This window comes from Biomphalaria glabrata, chromosome 1, assembly GCF_947242115.1.
Source record: "Biomphalaria glabrata chromosome 1, xgBioGlab47.1, whole genome shotgun sequence".
Classification (NCBI taxonomy): Eukaryota; Metazoa; Mollusca; class Gastropoda; family Planorbidae; genus Biomphalaria; species Biomphalaria glabrata.
Genome location: NC_074711.1, coordinates 87,681,693 through 87,704,028, shown reverse-complemented (window position 1 = coordinate 87,704,028; position 22,336 = coordinate 87,681,693). Strand labels below are relative to the sequence as shown.

Below are 22,336 nucleotides of genomic sequence, written 5' to 3'. Positions count from 1 at the left end.
TTGTTTTTAACTAGTAGTGACAAAGCCATTTATATTTCTTTTTAGAGAGGCATTTTTTTTTTTGTATCTGTTGAATGTGTATATATCTATTTACTACATAAATTGAAATATATTTTTTTCCAAGAGATTATTTACTTTTAATTTATTTCCCAATTTGTTCTTACTTTAGATTGCTTTAGATTAGTGTTTCTCAAACTGTGGGTTGTGACGGCCTGACAAAGGGATAAATGCAATGCAGGTCAATTTGTTTCCAAAAGGGAAAAAAATATATTTATTTTTATAGTAATTATTAATCCATGTTTTAGTAAAGTATAATAATATTTTTAGTAAGAGACGTTGGTTCCTCTTCTAATAACGATCTTTTCAAATATATACGTTTTTGTGAGAAGCATCTAAAACTATATAATATTGACTTTTTGAAAAAAACAAACATTTCAAAACGTCTTTGCTTAGGTGATTTTTTGCAAGTTTCTAAAACTGGAAAATTGTGTTCTAAAAATGTAAATATTCTTTTCCTTTTCATTAATCCCTAATCCACCTTAGACAGACCCTACTACTACTCCAGCCCAACATAACCTGTACGGCAGTGCTGAACAACTGAAGAAAACTGCACACTATTTTTCCTTGGCACAGTCTGCAAAAGAGCTGACAGCTCAGCAGCAATAAAGCTGGCTAGAAGAAAAAGAAGAAGACCCTCCTTAACTCTACTGTTGGATCCTACATCCTGCTCTTGTGCAAGTCCCCAGCTGGTTAAGGGGGTGTCACCAGTAAAAGTTTGAGAAACACTGCTTTAGATCGATGACTTTACTACACCAATATATTAGTTACTATTTAAGCTTGTAAGATATAAATTTGAAAACATTTTGACTTTTTTTTTCCTCGTATAATTATATTTGTTCTAGAGCCAAGCAAGTTCTCACCAAATCATCAGAAAAAAATTGGCATAATGAACACCCACTTTTATTACTGCTCATTAACATAAAGACTTATGGGTTAGGTGCTCTAAGTAGACTTATTTTCACTGTGATGTAAAGCAAGCTAAACCATATTTGTACTCATTTGGTGGCCAGATATCACAAACCAAAGTTGGAAAGGAAATTTGTAAAGTGGAAAAAGACCTTACCAATAGACCTCAGCAAACATCAGCTGTGTCTGCATTCGAATATATATAGGCTATGTACTGTAATTACAGCTGAGTAGCTAAGAGAAATACGTGAAGTACAGTGTATACAATCATTTTATTGGCATTATTATAAGTAAATTCTGTCTGAAAATATTTTGCTCCTACAAATTAAAGTGTGTTCATGATATTGTTTAAATCTCAGGTACAATTCAAATTCATCTCCTTTTTAAAATCAAAAGTTTACGAATTTACAATTTACGAAAATGTGATTGTATTTTGTAAATTACAAAAATTAACACTTTAGGAAACTAAAAGTTTATATTATTACAAAGTGTATATCAACTGTGTCTGTCTGGTACATTTCTGTACATGTTATTTCTCCCACACCCATTCTCAGATCAAGTTGAAACTTTACACAAGTATTTGTTGTACCTAACAAAACATGAATTCGATTTAAACATTAATCAGTTTGTTTGGTATGGTAAAGGGAAAGAAATGATACTTATTGAGTGATGTGGTTTTATATATTGAAGTTGTTTCCCTTATTACATTTTGTACACTTTATTTTTCGCCCACTTCCCATTCTCGGATCAAAGTTCAAATTTCACATCACTATTTGAAGTTGATGATAGTACATGAATCAACCCTAACCAATTAGTTAATAAATTAGTGGTAGTTAATTAATTTTGTTTAGTGTAGAAAAAAGGGAGCTTAAATATTCCTGCCTTATCAAGGTATACATAGCACTGATTTTTTAGATCCTTCCACAATTATCTCAGAGCTAGGCAGTTCCGAAAGTCGGACCCTACTTGAAGATTTGGAAACAAAACATTCCGATGTTCGATATCACAGTAGAATCTGCTGGCTTAGCATGAGTAAGGTATTGAGAAGATTATTGGACCTAAATTATTACACCGTTTTGACCCTCGGAGGGGTCACACCATTTTTTGAGAATTGGTGACATTGGTTGGTAAAGGATCATGAAATATGTGAGTTAACTGTGACCTTGTAACTAATATTTCTAATGAAGATTGGAAGACAGACTTCGTGGTTTTCATCGGCATTATTTTAATGGGTTATTTTCACGTGTTTGAGCATGTTAAATCTTTTCAAACAAAGCTTTCCCATTTCTCAAGACAAGCAAGAGAAAACAGCTTTTGTCATTTTTCTTTGCTGAAAAGTGAAACCATTTCTAGTGAAATGGTTGAAGAAATGGTTGAAAAGTACAAGGCTTATTTTAACTCCTTAATTGTGAAATTGGAAAGCTTTTTTAAGACGTCAAGAGATTGGAACCAGTTTTCAAGACTCGTGTCACCATTTAGTGCTCGAGGCTTCTTCAGCTCGAGAGGGCATACTTCAAAGAAAATTGTGACATGAAAGAGAAGATTTTCCGCGGGAGTTTTATGAGTGCCGAAGCTATATATAATGTAATTCCACACTTTAACAAATAAAAAAACTTTGCTGGTAAAATTTCCCAATATTGGGGTCCACATTCACTGTGTTTGAATTGTGTTTTGTTTGAAAATAAACAAGTGTAAGAACAGGTCGATGCTGACTGACTGTAATTTGACAGCAGTCACAAGAATACTAATTAGTAAGCTAGTTCCACAGTTCTGAAACATCAAGCACGAGTGTATATAGCGAATTACTTCACATTCAGTAAAACTAAACATTTGTGGTGTAATGTTGTGATGCAAAATAGACAATAACAAAGTCAAAATGTTTATGAAATATTCGTAAAACTAGTTTAAGAATTTGCTAACTTTTGTTGTAATTCCTCAATTGGGAGCGTAAAAAAAAATGAAATTTAAATGTATAGTACATTATACACAGCTAAAGTATTGTATGTATGCGGACCCCCATTACATTTTTTTTTAATGCGGCCCTTTATAGAAAAGGATTGCCCACCCCTGCCCTAGATGATAAGATATGCTGAAGTGAATTGGTGAAGCATGTAAAACAAGTATATTATTGCGCTATTTATTCTGGGATAAGGTCTCCTCTGTCCCCCAACTTTCATAGTAGCTCGCGTAACCACATGTTGCCATTTTTCCTGGTCAGCAGCTGTTCTTTGTAGGATATCAAGAGACAGGCCGGTCCATTAAAATATATAAACTATAGCTTTTATATAACGCTACTTTCATGCTTAGAGCGCTTTGGTCCAATCTCATTTGTGGACCAGTTGGGGGGGGGGGGAAGGGTTTATCTGGGAAAAGGTTTTCCGTGCTGCCTTTAGGCGCTCAGTAAACACAACTCTGCCCGAGTCGGGTGTCGAACCCCCTTCATAGGTAGCCAAGCCAACCCAAGTTCAAGCGTACTTAGCCTATCGACCACGTTTCGTTTACATTGTCCAGTCAGATTTTCTTGAATAAGATATGCCTACACATAATCAAAAAATATAGAAAGGATTTAGGCCTATAATGAAGTATGCAGAAGCGGCCTCATCAGTTAGCGGGGTGCTGGGCGAATGTCATATGCGGACCCTAAGCCGTAAGGGTAGACTATAGATATATAGGCCAATATTTATATCGTACCACTTTCCGCTGACGGGATCGTCCGCCTCTAACGTTGAAGGCCTAATTTTTTGTTACCAAACATACAACGTCGTACGTACCTTACGTAAGTACTAGGCCTACTGTACTATTGATCCTTTTAGCTACATAAACTCAAAGTGTTCATCTTAACTTCTGGATAAAAAAGATATATTATCTGTTCTTTGTGGTAACATCAATTTAAGCGTGCAATCAAGAATAACGGGAAGATATATGCCATCAGGTCCATGTGCTCATTTTAAATCCTATATCCGAGGTTCTGGTCGTGAGCCTCGGAGTTTTTACTTCGTCGAAGATGTTCTTGCTTGTTTGGGTCGAATTTGTCAAGCATTTCAACTAAGCCTAAAACTGACAATTGTTTGACGTTTTGGCGCATATTGGAGGTACTGAACAATCGCTATCATTTTTGCTAAGAATGCGCGTCAATGTAGTTTTTCTTTTCTAATGTATTCTAGCATTTTAAGTTATCCGTTGCGCTACCGTTGGACATTCTAACGCTGACACATAGCCTAGCTACTTATAAGTAGCCTATGGATGGCTGCCTGGCCTGCGGCATGCACGCTAGACTGTTGTTCAGTAGTCTCGATGATCCCAGGTTCATTCCCTGCTCGCTGCCACTCCCCCCCCCCCCCCCTTAGTCCTTCTGGAGATTTGGACTATAGGAAGTAAATTATCTTCAACTCTTAAAGGTACACCAGAAGCATTTAAAACATTTTACAAACATTGTCACGTGATTTACAGAAACCCCGTGCTGTTGGATTCTATTACCAAGATGTTTCCAGTCGCAGCAGCTTTTGTGCTAATTGGCCCCCAGTATAATAGCTATCGTGCCGAAGGAAAAGAAAATACTGTCTTAAATTTAGTTGCTATTTGGTATAAGAACAAAGTGTACTATAGGAGCTACAGTGGTCCATTGACATTCACAGTTCCGACTTTCTAATGAAAAAAAATACATCCGCGTTTGTTTTTTTTTTAATATACTGAAGCTGGGGTTTTTACACAGCCACCCGAGGTAGGCCTATATTCACATTAGTCTATTGGTGAAAAGAGTTTTATAGGTTATCGTCATTGTCAAACTTTCTGGGTGCTGATTGGACCGTACTTGTTTTAGATGCTGTCTTTACCGAAACTGAAAGGTATTTCGACACTAAAAATGTCATGTTAAGTGCTTACATGGTAATTGGTATTAGGCCTATATATGTAAGTGCCTAATAGGCTTCAAAAAGGAGGGAGGGGGATTGTTTTTTTTTTTTTAGAAACACAGACTTAGCCTAAATATTTTTATGTATGTCAGTGATGTTTAAATTAAATCAAAGGGAGGTGATTGGAATAAAAATTCAACAGGAAGCCGCACTTTCTACCAAAATTTTATGGTGGACATTGTTGTCTTGAAATACAACTCTACTTCTATTATTAGGTAGAATTTGAACTTTATCTACACTAATTCTATACGAATTGATAATTAGGTTTAAATGAATTAATCTAGCACCTTAAACACTTAACTTAAATGGATGTGGGTATGCGCTTCGACTGCCGACACGCTGGACCATGCAAGCATGATGATCATTCATTTCATGTCATTATTATTATTGTCATGGATCATGATGATTGATGATATTGTCATTCATGATGATGATCAGATGAGATCTGAATCTTATGATTTTTATCAATAAATATTATCATTCTAGATCTATGGTTATCATTATGATTATCATGATTATGATCATAAGATAATGATGATCATGATTATGATAATGACAACTAGAGTAACTTACAAAAAAATACTTACATCTATTATGATGATGATCTATCGAACACCTTCGTTTTAAGGTACTTATCGAACACTCCATTCTCCTTTATTTCGATGATTATGACGAAACTAGTCCATTCCTATTGTGCATCGTCCATTTCTTTATAGTTTAGTTATATTTAGTTTCATTTTCACCCAAGGATAATTTTTTTACTTATATTCAAAGTGCATTGGTAATATTGGTATAAAAAATTTCACTTTTTTTGACCTCTTGGGAAGAGTGAAGTGAGTCTCGGCTTAAGGGTATTTTTTAATGCCAATGATGTTCAGCTCAACAAAACCTATATAATACGCTTCTAATTAGGCTGAGAAATATTTGCAACAATTTTCTTTAAAGTGTTCTTTACTACCTAGGCTAAACATGAAAATTGAGGTTTAAAAAGGGGGTGTTCGATAATAGCAGTTTTTATATAAGCAATCTCAGCTTCATAAGATATCGAACGCCATTTTAATGTTAAAAATAAACATCAAAGGGATATAACCCAAAGAACACAAAATATTTAAATTATATATTTTTTTATTATTTTTAAAAATAATGTAATGCAAAGTACATATATAAATTACCCATGTGTTACAATTTGTATCGGCTATTTGTGGTTTACCGTAAATGTGCTATATTTTTCTAAGTAAATAGATTTACATCGATATGCACTAATTGTACCCATTTTAAAAGCTGATTTTATGACACATATAGTTTGATGCTATTATCATTGTTGTGCCAATATATATGCAAGGAATATAGAATATAACACAGGAACAACGAATTTAGAATATATCCAGTTGTGTTTTTTTTTTCAGATGTCCCATTCTATTAACTTCTGAATTATGTTTTATAAACCAATACCTAGCGCATGTGCTTGATGTGAAGAGATATTAATAAAACGAAAGGGCTAAATGGGAGGTATAGAATGTAGATATGGTATTTTGAAATAAAAATGTCTTTGGTAGGTAAAAAAAAAGGGGGGGGAGAGAAACAGTCCAGACACTGTATCAAGAGATCATCAATAATTGATCGACCATTAAAATGTGACGTCAGCCTCAAATACATAGTCAGTTGTGCTTCTCGATCTAGACGTGTGGCGCAGGGTCTAAAAAAATTATATATAAAGTACCATATACCATAAAGTATGATAAAGCTCATAATGCGCTACAAAGACACTCCTTTGAAACATCACAAATACTCAAAATAATAACAATAACACATTTAACCACTCTCTTATTCTGCCTACACCCCCTTACCCGCGCTTTCTTCTTACGCAATTCCACTCTCCAACATTCACACTTTTTCAGTGCAAAGTAACAACGTAAATTTCAAGACTCAATCCAAACGCAGAGCCAGACTAAAACACAACACAAAAAAAATGGTCAGTGACAGCCCAACACACAGGTGTAAACCAGGCCACCAACGCAGCCCCAAAACATTGTTCAAGTTGTAGTAAGAACAATGTTGAGGGGAAAGGGGGAGGAGCCATCATTCGAGTACCTAAGGTCAAGCCGTTAATTAGGTCACAAACACTAGGCGTGATAGATATATAGATATGTTGTTTGTGTGTGTGTGACAAATACTAAGTGTGCTCTAAAATACAGTGTTTTTTTTTTGGTCAACCAGGTGGTTTAGGGAGGGCGGATCTATCTACATCTATAGGTAACACAGCTCGCAAGCTACCATAGCTTTTCAGCACCCCTTCCCCGCCCAGATCGAAAAATATCTAGCACTGACTTTTGGGCTGTTACATACACTGAGCATGCTAGATCGGCGGCTAGTTACGTAGGGCCGCGTACCGTATGTTTTGTTTTTAGGTCAACCAAGTAAACTGTTGTGTCCTGCAATGACTTGGGGAGGATTATCTATTGACTACCAAAGCTTATTAGGCTCTCCCTCAAATGGATTTAATTTATTAATGTCCTTATGTCTCAAAATAGCTTAGACCTAAATAAGTACTACGGTAGTGCGTTACTGGGCTTAGCACCGTCAGTTTCTAAGCAGAGCTGATCAGTGATAGATTATAGATTCCTTCGATGTGGACCATGTGAAAATGACTAAAATCTGTCTGTCTTGACATGGCGTAAAAAGAAAATGATATAAACAAAAAAAATATAGATTATAACACTTTTGAAACACCATACTTTTCACAAAATTTTATAATCATAAAACTTTTAAAACACCATACTTCTCATGTGTTCGATAAGTTCTTAATATGTTCAATAAGATAAGATAAAGGTAAAAAAGTGTTCGATAATTTAAGCTTTTGAAATCATCGACCTGACTCACTTTAACATCAAATATAAGTTTAACTATGAGTATTAATAGAATAAAACATGTCTACTTTTTAAGAAAAATGGATGAGGAGTTCATAGATATAATCAGTTTTTTTCTAGGTCTAATTTTTACGGAGATACACAAATTCAAACATAAAAAATGTCGGCGAATGAGCTTAACTTGTTCGATAAACGTAAGTTACTGTAGTAATGAACTAGACCTACACTAGTGACCTACCTAGTCGACCCACGGTGTAGGCGGTAGCATACACGCCGCTATTTTGAAGGGCCGGCCTTAGCCTTATACTAGTAACTAGTTATACTGCTTATTACTGGCTTAGACTTAAAGTAAAGTTTAGAGTTAGGCCACTGCAACCTATGCGACCACAGCGGGTCCAGCACTTTCATTTTCATAGGACCCGTGCTAATTCTAGATGTAAATTATTACATTAAACCATTTTATAACTTATTTATATTATATTATAACAGATTTCTCGTGGCCTCCTGATTTACCAGCAGCTCCTGGAAATCTTTTAACATTGCAAAATATACGAAAAAGTCCTGAAAATTCTCGTATATAGATTGAAACATTTGGTAATTCTTGCTATTGAGCATGATCTATGTAGGAAATAGAATTTGTATGATATACTCATAATACTGTAGATAGATACTGTATGATGTATGTAGTATACATGACTTCGCTACATGCAAGGCTTGTAAAGTAATTCTGTCATAGTAAAGAATGATTAAAATGCAAAGATGAATTTATTATCTAATACAAACTCTTAATTTTTACTTATTATCTGTATCCCTACTCGAACTTGGCCCCACTTGACCCGTTTCGCATCTGCCCCACAAGGGTTGAGTCGGCCCTGCTATTTAGTGACGGGTGAATACAGAATAGATTACTTGTTCTCTCCCCCCTCTTTTTTTCGCTGCTAAAGTTATGTGGGGTAGAAATAAATAAAAGAGCGATCTTTCCATGACTTCTTGGTCACAATGGTTTATTCTGGCCCTGCTATTTATTGACGGGTGAATACCCCCCCCCCCCCCCCCCCCCAAAGACTGGTCTAGACCGACTTCCAGAAATTAAAGAGTGATGTGATCTTTCCTTTATCTCTTGTCCAAACTGTTGAGCCATGAAGAGAATTATATATATATATAGATATGACGAATATTATAGATCTATTTCAATCTGTTAATGAATAATGAATAGAAATAGAATTTAGAAATAATAATTTTTAATAGAATAGTCAATGATCAATGCTACAAATCTTGATTCATTCATCATTGAATGTTGATAAATTATAAATTTTGTCAGATAAAAAAGTGATGCTTGAATGGCTTGATCATTGATAATCACTGGCACTGTCAGATCACTGGTCCCTGGTTCGCTTCTAGTCATTCTAGAACTAAGAATAGAATCTAGTCTAGTAGAGATCAGATAAAGATAAGGAACAATAGAAGAAGAAGAATGACATTAAGCGGAGAGGAAAAAAAGTTTTTATTTAATATTGTTGCAGATGCCTCTCACAAAAATGCTAGTACAATAAGGTCAATATTAGAAGATAAAACATCACCTCTTATTTAAAATATTTTAGTATTAAAAAATCATTGGTACTAATGCCTTTTTACTAATATTCAAACTTGGACTGATGGCTACATGAAAATATCTTCAAAAAAAATTTGAATCTAATAGGTGTTCCAGAACTACTGGAATAATAAAGTAATAGACCACCACATGAATTATTCTCCCTAAACAAATTAAGCAATATAATGTGTTGTGTTAAAAACTCAGAATGTGTGAAGTGTTCTGTTAAAAGTTTGGGAAACACTAATGTAGAGAAACAAAATTAATTACAAGAAAAAAAATTGTCCACTTCATTCTGTTTTATTGTTGTCAGCTATTTTTCATCAGTTCTTACAGTGTGGTGCCATAAATGATGAATTTTATAATTTATTAAATACCAAATTAGCCTAGTTGACTATCAAAAATGAGAACATGTATCTACTTTATATATTATAATTGCCTTTGGTGAATAAGTAACCAAGGATTTTATGCCCAAACGTGATTGTTGTGGGCAAATTAGAACTACTAGAAGTTGACAACAGGTTCAAACTTTTGTTATATATACATTTTCAATATTTCATTCATAAATAAAGATTTGTACGTCCTAGGCCAAACCTCCTGCAGGATGGCTATAGGCAGAAAAAATACCCGTAACCATCATGATGGCGTCCGTACCTGAAGTGCTTACCATACAACCATGCAGTCAATTTGTTGACAATTTTATGTACACTCAATTTCTTTTGGCTTGTAATAAATTTAATTTAGATTTTAGAAGCAATTGTTGATTTGCTTGTTAAAAATATATATAATATAGTCTTTTACTCATACGTTTATATATATATATATTTTTTTTTATTTTCAGGAAGCTAAAGTATCATGTCATATTATGATGGGTATGGGTATGGTGGCTCAGGGGGAGGAGGTGGTGGCTACAGAGGTGACTCTTACAACAGAGATCAAGGCTACGGAGGTGGAGGAGGCTCATACAGATCAGAAGGACACTATGGTCACGGTGGTGGAGGAGGTGGCTCATACAGCTCCAACAGATACGGCAGTAGTGATTACGATCGCCATGGTGGATACAGGGACAGCCGGGACAGTCGGAGTGGATACAGAGACAGTCGAGATAGTCGGGACGGCCGCAGTGGTGGTAGGGATGGAGGAAGAGATGGTGGTTACCAGCAAAGAGGCAGGGGCAGAGGGGGAAACTTTAGAGGTGGGAGAGGGGGTGGTGGAGGATTTAAGCGAAAGTTTGATGGCAGCGATCGTGGTAATGATAAAAAGAGAAGGGAAATTGAAGTTATTGAAGACAATTGGCTTGAAAAACACCCGGTAAGGATAAAGCTAATAAAATGTTTATTTATTTATTTATTTTTTTGACATGACAAGAGGTCATATGAGCTATCTGTAAATGATTCTAAAATTAATTTTGAGATCATTTTGACGGCTTGAGCTGTGGAATTTAGAATTATAGCAGCTTAAGTTTCAACGTTTTATTTAGATAAGTTAGCTAGTTAACCTAGTTTGATCACAAATTAATATCAGCAATGAAATGTACAGCAGTGTGGGCAGTGTTAGATAGTGGTTTTAATGTGTTTTTTTCTTGAGTCATGTTGTTTGTTTTTTCATTACATATCATTTAATTTTACACTATTTTAGATTGAAAACAGGGCCCTTTTAAATTTTTACAATTAATTAAAATACAGTTCATAAATTGCTACCCTATGGAGGCCCCAAGTGGACGCAGGCCCTAGAGTAATTGATTTCATTGTGTGTGCTTCTCTCTGGCCCTGCATCTTTCATGACCTACTTGTAATATCAGTCTGAAAACAGTTAGGAGCTTTTTGAACAAGTTGAATGGGGGGGGGGAGTCAGGAGTGACATTTTTTGTTTTATTCTAATTATTTTACATTTCAAAGCAAAAGTAAGAGTAATTCTATTGCCATATTGTGATTCAACTCCACCCTGTTGCTGTTTACACTAGCTTAATTTGTTTATAGATGATGCAATCAGTCTTTATGGACAATGCTGTGGAAGGCTTGAACCAGGATTGGCTATTTGTTGTTTGTCCCACTGGCAACAGAAGGCTTTTGGTGGCAGCAAATGTGAGTAGCTTTAATCATTACAACTCCTCTGTTGACCTGTTTTTTTTTTTACTTCCATGTATATAAAAGTTCTTTTTATGACAGATGAGAATTTTATGCCATGTTTCTTTATTCCATTTTTTTTTAAATATTGAACATCAAAATTTACTTTTGAATTGTTTATATCAACATGCTAACTCATACTCGTCTAAAACTAAAGCATTCATTTGCTCTTTAATTTAAAGGGTCATTTAAATTTGTGACAGAAATGATTACGCTGTTATTGTATTGACAAAACAAAACAAAATTTAATAAAATACTCAGAAAGACACAAAGATAAAGGCACATTCCTCGTCCTATATGCTAGGACATATTTGTAAATATACTCCTTCTTCCATAGTGCTATTAGAGCATGGAATGAGTTGCCTGAGCTAGCCAGGAAAACCAGTGACTTGGCATAATTTAGTTCACTGGTTAATATGCATGACTGAATGCATGACGCATAGGACGTAATCATCTTCTTTTTTGAATTAACGTCTGTATTATATATAAGATAAAATTGATTGATTGTTAGAACAGATTTAAATCTAGTCAAAATTTTTCTTTGCTCTAATCTTGTTTCAGGGAACTTGAATAAGAAAGTTAATTAAATTTACTCCAAGTTTAATTAGTAGTTGCTTTATTAGAAAATTAAAATATTTTAATAATTACTGAAAATGTTTTTTAAAACTCTGTAATGTATCAGTATATAATTCTTTTATTTATGTTTAATCTTTATATATATGAAATAATCTAAGCAACTATTAATCCCAGTTCCAAGTCTTTTTCATTCACTTGATGATTCACTTAATATAGCTTCATCCCTTGGGTTTAATATTTCCAATAGGACGTTTCTCAATCTTATGATAACGAAGGCAAGCCAGACCTGAAATTTGTTTCCTGTTTACCAAATGGAGGACCTGAGTTTATTGCTAATTACAAATATGATGGTTAGTGACAGTTTCTCTCTATATTTAACCCAATTCCTTTCCTGAATCATTATCATAAAATTTTAAACACTTATTTCTTACCATGTTCTTTGAACAAATAAGCTCTTTTCATAGTTATTTCATTTGATTGGACAAAAAAAAATTATCTCTCTTATCTTATTTGACTAGAGTAACACCTTTAGTAAAATCACTAAATTTAGAAACCCTTCAGGATATAAGACTCAAAAGTAAAGTCGCAATTATAAATAAAACACTGAACCATAATCTTCAAATACAAAAACAAAATCTAATAAAATACTCAGAAAGACACAAAAATAAAGGCACATTTCCCAAATAGGAGTTATTGTTTTTTTTCATTAATTCGCCCCAATACCTTTGAAAGGTTAGATACATAATTTAATAGCACAAAATGATGCTTAAATGTTTTTGTTTCTTTTTGAAAACTCTTAAGAGTGGAAAATCAATGTCTATTTCCTTTTTTTAAACTTGTGTGGTAAAAACAGACAAAAGAAACAATATCAATACTTAAATTTCAAAATGTGAAATATCTGTATGTATAGATGTCTGTATGTGAATTAGGTTATCTAAGTGTAAAAAGGAATGTTATCAAGGCAAAGATCTAGATCTAGGAAAATGGAATGATGACCAAGACAATGCTGATTCTTCCATTGAAGTGCACAGCAAAAAAATGATAATAATTAGGGTGTTTCCTTTGTGTGGTGCTGGAGGGGGGTTTTGGGAGGAAAAACTGTTTCTGGTTAAACACAAATATACTCATAGTGAAGCAGATATAAGGTACAAGTAACGGACAAAAAATAAAAGCGCATATTTTATTAATATTTCTTAGATACAAAATCATAAATGTTTTCTGTGACAATCTAATTCATCGTTATCTCCTAAACATTGCAATTATTTTCAGATCTGACCATCCTTGATACTATCTACAATCCTGAACTAAAGACATTTTTTGTTCTGGACATGCTACACTGGAAGCATTACCCATATTATGAAACCGAGGTAAAAGGCTTTTCTGGACATTCTCTCATCAATGATGTGTCCAATCTCTTTCATGTCCCTTCACCTAACTGAGAGAGTAACTCTTGACAAAGCAAAAACTTTTGTACTACTAAATACTTGTATTATGTTACACAATACAGTTGTCCCTTGATAGATACAATTTTTAATCAGACACTCCCAGTAATCTGGTGAGGTGCAGACACATTGACAACGTATGCTGCAGATGCATGTTTGGACACATGTAACACCTCTCTTTTTATATGCATCTTGCTGTGTTAAGTCATGATATGTTCTTAATTGTTTTTCTGTGATTACAACATCCATTAGTTTACCTGCAGTAGTCTTTAGTGTTTAAGTTTTTTGTCATGCTTGTATGCTGACATGCAATATTTGCAGATGTAACCATAAAACATCTTGAAAAAAAAGGGAATTAAGAGGTATGACCGTTGTGAAACTCCCTCTGCCGTTTCTTCAATGTATGGCATCGGGCGACCTTCCACCTTTTAGGGAAAAATAGGGAGAAATTAAAACATTTTGTGAAATCCATTAAAGCAAAAGAAAAACTTTTAAATCTTTCCATGTTGAAACGTTTTAGCGCTTTTTAGATCAATACATTTTTCTTTTTCATCTATTGTTTATTTTATGCCATTATAAGTCTAGGAGAATATCCTCTTACTGAATAGCATAAATACAAATTTCTTGACCTGTATCCTCTTACTGAACAGCATAAATACAAATTTCTTGACCTGTATCCTCTTACTGAACAGCATAAATACAAATTTCTTGACCTGTATCCTCTTACTGAACAGCATAAATACAAATTTCTTGACTTGTATCCTCTTACTGAACAGCATAAATACAAATTTCTTGACCTGTATCCTCTTACTGAACAGCATAAATACAAATTTCTTGACCTGTACAGCTACATTCTTACAACTATTCTTTAGTATTCTGATGTTTTCCATAATCCATCATCACCCTAGTCCTGTAACCTTTGGACCTTTTTTTCTTTTTCTCTTCAGCAACTTTAACACTTGCTTACTGTAACTCAACACTAACATGTTAATATAACATTGCATTTTGCAACATGAAATTTCTTGTGTCAACACAGTACTGCCTGAAGTAGCTCATCATTGTCTTTGAAGCAAGTCACAAACCACAGAATACAACGCTGCTACCTGCATACAACATTTCTTTCATTTGGCAAAAGAAATGAATGTGAAAGAACTGCTGGCTATTGGGGGGGGGGGGGGGGCTGTTAGATGAAATAAAATATGAACGTTAAAAGATTGGGCTGGTAGAAGATAATAAAACACCCCGGGGCTGGTAGAAGATAAAAAAACACCCCGGGGCTGGTAGAAGATAAAAAAACACCCCGGGGCTGGTAGAAGATAGTAAAACACCCAAGGGCTGGTAGAAGATAATAAATTGGGCTGGTTGAAGATAATAAAACACATTGATGTACTAGGATTCTACCTCATCAATGTCTTCAAGTGTGTTTACCATTCGAACACTCAGTCACATCGGTTCCTTAAAACCTTACAGTCTTGCTAGGACACACTCATTAAGTCAACAAAAATTTGACACTTGTTTTTAATGGAAAGCAACTAAAAGATGTAACAAATGTATTTTTTTACTTTTCCAGGCAGAATTCAGATACTTCTTCTTACAAGACAAATATTCAGAGCTGAAAAATCCAACAGTGGTGTCAGAAAGAAACCAGGTAACATTTCTCTAATGTGTCTGCTGAGACTGTTACTGGCATTTGTAAACCAAAGTGAAACATAGAAGAAACATTCTTTTTTTTTTCTTAATTCTTTCACCACCTCGATTCATTGTATATAAATGGGCTTACAAATGAAATGTAACTTTTCCAAAAAATATAATTTTTTTTTGTTAACAACCATTGAAAAAATATAAGTGGACAGAAAAAATATTATAATGGACAGAAATCTTTAAGGGAAATATCATGGTTGTTAGGTTACACTGTACTACATAATCTGAAGGTGTTTGCTTTGTGAGTTACAGTACATACAGCTAATAGATTTATCTTGTCATATTTTTAGACAGGTTACAGACCTTCCTACCATTACGCAAAATGCGTATTTGTTACGTAAAATCTCCCAAAATTAACCGTCAGTACGAAAATACGAATTTAACCCGTCACGTTACGCTTTTGGTATATTTTTCCCCCCCCTCTCTTGACTAGCTTACGAGTGGTCACGGAGGTCATGCTAAGCCGTCCTGTTGTAAGTTCATTAGCAGAAATTAATTATGTTGGTGCTTTAAAAAAAAGTCGAATGTAAAAAAAAAGTTTGGTGTAGGCCTTCGATTTTAGCGGCTCTTCTGGATCCGTAACTTTCTTTTGAGTCCAGATCTAGATATCTTATATAATACAGACGTTACTTCAAAAAAGAAGATGATTACATCCTACACGCCATGTATTTAGTCATATAGATCTAGATCAATGGATTCCAGCACTCATTGAATTAGAAGGCAGTGAAAAAGCAGACATACTGGCCAAATATAGAAGAATGAACACAAATGAAAATCCCTCTCTACCCAGAAGAAATAATGAAAATAATAGAGTGTAGAATAAATGAGAATCGGAACAGATCACATTCCAATTACAAGAAAAAAAGGATGCCTATTATAAGCTATCTCGACATAACTATGGCATAATTTTTTGGCTCAGAACCGGACACAAAAGAATGAGACAACATATGTTACGGAAGCTTAAAGGGTAACTCCGATGGTTTTGACAATTTTTGATATAATATGTGTTTTGATTTATAGATAATGAATATATTATTCTTTTTTTTTTATTTGCAAGAATAACTTAGTAATTGATGTTTTTGTGACATAATTTTTCTGCGCATCCAAAACAGTCAGATTTTCACTGAATTTCTGTGTGACGTCACGACGGTGCACTCAAATCCTATTGATACTCATTGATAGGGAGGCGAAAAAGAAATTATCTTTGATAAAAAAAATTTTTCGTTATTACATCATTAAAATACTTTAAAAGAAATTTCTAATGGTGTATAAATTATGACTGTATGTTTGACCGTAAGAAAATTATGATTTTTTTGTGCTGTTTCGACCTAACATTGGTTGACATGGAAAAAGTGATGAGAGAGCTTGACGCTGGCTCAGCCGGCGAGACACACCCCCAAGGTCAAAAGTTAAAAAGTTGGAATTGAGTTTCGTAGACGATAGATCTACTTATTAAATAAGAAATTTAATAGTAGATCTAGTATTCATAGTAAATTTCTAGCTCACAAATCTGATTTCATTTATATTTATGAACTTCAGTTGTTTAAAATGTCTCAGTAGTATCATTAATTGAATTCTTTGGCCTGGAAATCCAATGTATTGTTGGTACTGCACCTGGTATTCACTTCAATTTTTTTTTTAAATCCCATTTCCACAGCAGTGAAGTTGCTGAAACAGCTTCTCTCAAAATGGTTTGAGCATAAACAGGAATTAGCTAATGCCTTTGTAAAATATTTGCTCTTCAGGCGAATAAATTTTCCCCATTTTCCCTTTAAAACTTCATCTCTTGGAAACAAATGAAAAGAGACACTAATTTCTGTATCAGCATACTTGCTGATTTTATCTTTGTGATTGGAACTACTGCAACAAGCTGAAGAACAATATTTAATTTTCTTCAAGTAGAAATAGAGGTTTATAAACAATGACCGATTATAAATCAACGTGGAGACTAGATCTAGCTGTGAAGCGTAACAATAAATGCGATCCGATAGGTCTAGATCTAGACTAGAGAGTTTATCGGTTATATAGGTCTAGATCTATATTTAGCCAGCACCTTCGTGACGTCACGTTTTTAAAAACTAAAAACATCTCGCAGAACCCCGTTTTTTTGGGGGCGTGGAGAATTTTCTGTCTAATTTATTAAATATAAAATTTTCCGAGCATTTAAATAAAAAATGATATAATGTTTACTATTACAACTTTTTACGCAGAATTTAAATATGTCAATAACTAAAATTTGAAAAACTATCGGAGTTTCCCTTTAAAGTCGGGACGAGCGAAACCTGCCCTTGTGGACCCCTCAACTCAAAAAAACATTAAGAAACTGGAACATACACAAAATAGAGATGTGAGATTCATGACAAATGAATATTCACATTTGACTAGAGTAACACCCTTAGTTAAATCACTAAATTTAGAAAGCCTTCAGGACAGAAGGCTCAAAAGTAAAGTAGCAATAATACATAAAACACTGAACCATAATCTTCAAATACAAAAACAAAATTTAATAAAATACTCTGAAAGACACAAAGATAAAGGCACATTCCTCGTCCCATATGCTAGGACAAATTTGTACAAATACTCCTTCTTCCCTAGTGCTATTAGAGCATGGAATGGGTTGCCTGAGCTAGCCAGGAAAACCAGTGACTTGGCAGAATTTAAGTCATTGGTTAATTTGCATGACGCGTAGGACGTAATCATCTTCTTTTTTGAAGTAACGTCTGTATTATATAAGATAAGATCACTAGAGAATCCTGACCATGTCCTTCAAAGCTACATACTATATCAAGAGGCCTGAACAAGACTCTGGCCCCAAAACCTTCCTATAGAACAAAAACTATATGTAGAACTGCCTTATCTGGAAACCACTGCACGGTTCATCTCAGATATAGGATTACTAATCTGAACCCTCAGACATGTAATATGAGAATGAAGAAATAGAAAAATTTAAAAAAATTGAAAATTAGAAACACTGCACTCATTTTGCTTTGGTTTACCAATGTGACAAACAAACACATGCTGCCTGTTTTTTTTTTTTGTTTTTTTTATTAAATAACCATTTGAGTGCATACAGAGGAAGTGTTGTTTCCTCTACTTGATATCCAAGTTTCTAGATACAACTTAAAGTAGGTTGTCTAGAAGGCTAGTCATATGTACCATTGGGGTCCTTTCAGTTGGATTTAATTGTGTTTTAGCAAGACTGTAAGATTCTTAGGAGCTGATTCTTCACTTGTTTGTGTTTTTATTTTAGCATGCCATTGAACTGTTACAAAAGATTCCATACACAGCCAACAGTTTGGAGTCAGCATTGAAGAACTTTGGCAAGCAGGTCAGTTGTCTAGGTTATTAGCAGATATACCTACCATTCAGCATTTTGCGGAACCATCTGGCAAAATTATCAAAGAAAGTTTGCATGTTCCGCCTAGTCCAAATTCTGACCAAAAAAAAAAGTCGATGTTATTTTTTAATATTATTTTTTAATAATGCCAAATGAAAATATTGAAAATCAAAATTAATTTATTTTGTTTAACTTTCCTCCCTGTGGAGCTTAGCTTGGTTCAGCTAATATGGCCTCCTTCAGTCACAAAGCGACTATGGATCGTCTCATAGAAATGAGATGAATGTCTGGACATTAGCTGTGATTCGAACAATGTCTCCCACACAGCAGTTCTCTCTTCACAGCTGATCTATCCAGCCTCATTTATTCCATGCCAAAACTTGTCCCGACAATGTTTCTACACACTGGTTTCTATGAGAATGTTACAATTTAATAAAGACAAGGATCTTCACCTTTACCTATACTTTAGTCTGTTGGACTATTGGGGCATCACACAAGATCTGTTGACTGTCCTTCTCTATTCCTTTCTGTCTTTTGCCTTTAAATTTAGATTCTATTATATTCTGTCTATCTATAGAGGATTCTAAAATTTAAGATTTTTCTAGATCTAGATTTAATTTTACTAGATCTATATCTTCTATAATGTAGATTGAGATCTCTAAGATATTAGACTTAATGTGCTTATAGATTTAAGTAATTTTTAAAACAACTATTAGTTAAGGCTGTCAAACTGAAAACTCAAAATACCGTATACATTTAGATCGGAGTGGCGAAGCGATTGGCTTTCGAAACCAGGGTTTTCAGGTTCGAATCCTGGTGAAGACTGGGATTTTTAATTTTGGGATCTTTGGGCGCCTCTGAGTCCACCCAGCTCTAAAGGGTACCTGACATTAGTTGCAGCACAGAATGTTTTAAATGGTTTGATTGTGTCCTTTATTTCAATCTTAAGATTGCAATCAGTTCAGTTCTATTGGTACAAAGTGTGAAATTTCTTTTTATCCTGAAGCCAATCTAATTTGTGCTTTATTTTCCCTTCTATTATTCTATAGAAACCATATTCCTAATATATGCTTTCAATTTGTCTCAGAAATGAAACTGATACAAATAATTGTATAGCAATTTTAAACCTTATTTTGGTTTCACAGATGATTATTATTATTTCTGTTTTGTTTGTTTTGTTAGCTTGTGATGAAGATATTGTTTCTGTGTTTGCTCTCAGGTCGGCGGTGTGTTGTTCACCAACAAAACTTGCCAGTACTTGTGTCATGACAACTACGACAGTCTGTGGCTGAGACTTGATCAAATGGAAAATGTGCTTGGTCTCTCAGTCCCAGATGGTGTCACGTTTGTTGCAACAACAGATGATGATGTTAGGCTCAAGTCCGAGCTCCACCAGCGAGAGAAGCTGCGATTGGATCGGGAGGCAGCAAAAGAACGCCAGGATGAAGAGCTCAAGGCCAGACGTGATCAGGAAGTGGAAGAAGGTAGCACCTATCAGGCGGAGACTGCTGAAGGAGGCACCGTTCAAGCAGGAACTGAAGAAGGCACCTATCGAGCGGTATCTGAAGAGGGCACCTATCAAGAGGGGACTGAAGAAGGCACCTATCGAGCGGTAACTGAAGAAGGCACCTATCAAGAGGGGCCAGAGGGAGGCACTTACCGAGCAATAACTGAAGGTGGGACCTATGAAGGGCAGGCTGAAGGGGGAGATGGATCAGCTAACTGAATCTGTGTTCATGGTTTGTTTCTTCTGGTTTTTTTTTTTTACTTTGACCAAAATTTTAAAAGACTAAAAAAATCTGTACATTTGTAAGTGAAAAAATGTGTGGAATGTTTGTTTTTGATTCGAACTCCACAGACATTTAACATTTGAATTTTGTTAGTGACTTTCATGACTCATACAGAATTTTGTTTTTGTATGTTAATGTCAATTACTTTTTTTTTTTTTGTTTTGTAATTATTCATAAATAGTTTCCTTTCAACTCTTTCTAACGGCAAGAATTTGTTGACATAAAGACTTCCAGTACCTTGAAATTGTTACTGCATGATGTTATAGGTAACAAGAGTACTCATCATATTCAGACCACATTTCATGTCACTGATAGTTTAAGGGTACTCCAGTATCAAATTCTCTGCTTTAGTGGCTGCTAAAAGAATGTTGGTTTTCGTTAGCCAAATGTTTTGTTTGTTAATTTTTATATAATTAAATGTCTTATTGAAGTACTATGATGAACATAGGAGACATTATTGTAACCTTCAAATTGTTACTGAGGGAACCATTGCAGCCTAAGAGAGTATAATATAATATCTAGCGATACTGTTTGTTTGTTTTCTTGATCGAGCTCATTTATTTAGATATTGATAAAGTATATCATCAGAGGTTTGTAGTGATTGGTTTTGCTATTGTCAGAATCATGATGATTACATTTGTCAGTTATTGTATCAATGAAGCATTGATATCATGTTTTTTTTTTTTTTTTTTAAGAAAACATTTTTGTCTATTTGTTGTATTTTATGTTGTTTTTTTAATCGACTCATTGAATAAAACACTTTGTATGTTGAATTTTTTTTTCTTGGGTCTCTTTAGACTAGACGTAGCATTGCTTGATAGTAATAGAATGATCTCGAGTTCCTACTTTTTCAAAGTCAACTTTCACACTGACTTCATCCTTTCGAAACTGCAAGTAAACTCCATTTTGCATTTGTACAACACTAGTAGTTCAATGTTTCTGATAATACAGCTCAGGATATGGCCTAACAGTCTAATTGCAAGCAATGTCAAAGAAAAACAAAACCATTGGAGTTCCAAGTATTGAAACAACTCTTTTATTGAAAGGACAAAATGTATGTAGTGTCAGTAGTTAAGCTGTCCAGTAGACTAAACCAAAGGGAGAAAAACAACAACCAACAAATACTAGTTATCACAAGGTTTTTTTGGCTTTGAAAAGCTAGCAATAAAATGATATATTAAAAAAAAAAAAAACGTTTCAACGGTGAGTCATAACATCAAATTAGGACATTTAGCTTTTAAAAAATAAGAGAATTAACTCCCCAAATTTTTTTTTTTTTTCAGAAATAAAAAAAAATTATTTGTTGAAATAAAAGAAGAGTTTTTTTAAAACTAATTTAATATAATATTCTAGCCGGTAGTCAGCTTGTAATTTGAAGAATGAGATAAAATGTAATGGATTACTCTTATAATGCAAAGGTCATGAGAGAAGATCAAAAATAGAAATCTCTTTATAAAACATTTTCTTTATCTACAGCATTCATTTGACTGAGTAATATCACATACTGCAATAGGAGCTCAGCATTAAAAATATCACAAGGAAATATGATGACATACCAAATGTAAATAATTCATGTAATTACACCATTAATGTTAATTTACACTGACTTAATTGATCAAGTGTTTATGAGCTCCATATGTAGGTCACAGCTGGGGCTGCGTAGCCATGGGAAATACTGCATTCCTCAATCTTCGGACTTGAAGACAAGCCTTAATATTATTATTTTAATTATGATTTGGTTTAAACTCATATTTTCAACCATTCAATGCTACATGGGCAGTCCTAGTGAAAAAATATGTTACTAAATCTTTTAATGAATAAGTAAAAGTGTAATTTAAAAGATTTTGAAATAGTAACAACAAAATAATTTTGATTACCGCCATCCGTTAAAATGATGTATTAAATGGGAGTAGTGTATTAATCATCTGGTTTGGTTTCTTCATGAATGATTTAATTCAATATTTTTGCACTATTAAAAATAACTATCTTAACTTTCTCTGATCACACACAGAGTCCCTGAAACCATTAC

The 22,336-nt window shown here is 34.1% G+C and overlaps 1 protein-coding gene across 1 annotated transcript; it reads left to right on the top strand.

The window, feature by feature from the left end:
- Positions 1-4,994: 4,994 nt before the first annotated feature.
- LOC106065032 (snurportin-1-like) lies at positions 4,995-21,080 on the top strand. The gene is made up of 8 exons (XM_056018357.1): positions 4,995-5,092; positions 10,177-10,646; positions 11,315-11,419; positions 12,285-12,387; positions 13,307-13,404; positions 15,050-15,127; positions 18,431-18,508; positions 19,737-21,080. Exons 2-8 carry the CDS (start codon positions 10,191-10,193, stop codon positions 20,241-20,243), a joined length of 1,425 nt encoding a protein of 474 aa, XP_055874332.1. The 5' UTR covers positions 4,995-5,092; positions 10,177-10,190; the 3' UTR covers positions 20,244-21,080.
- The last annotated feature ends 1,256 nt before the right edge of the window (positions 21,081-22,336 follow it).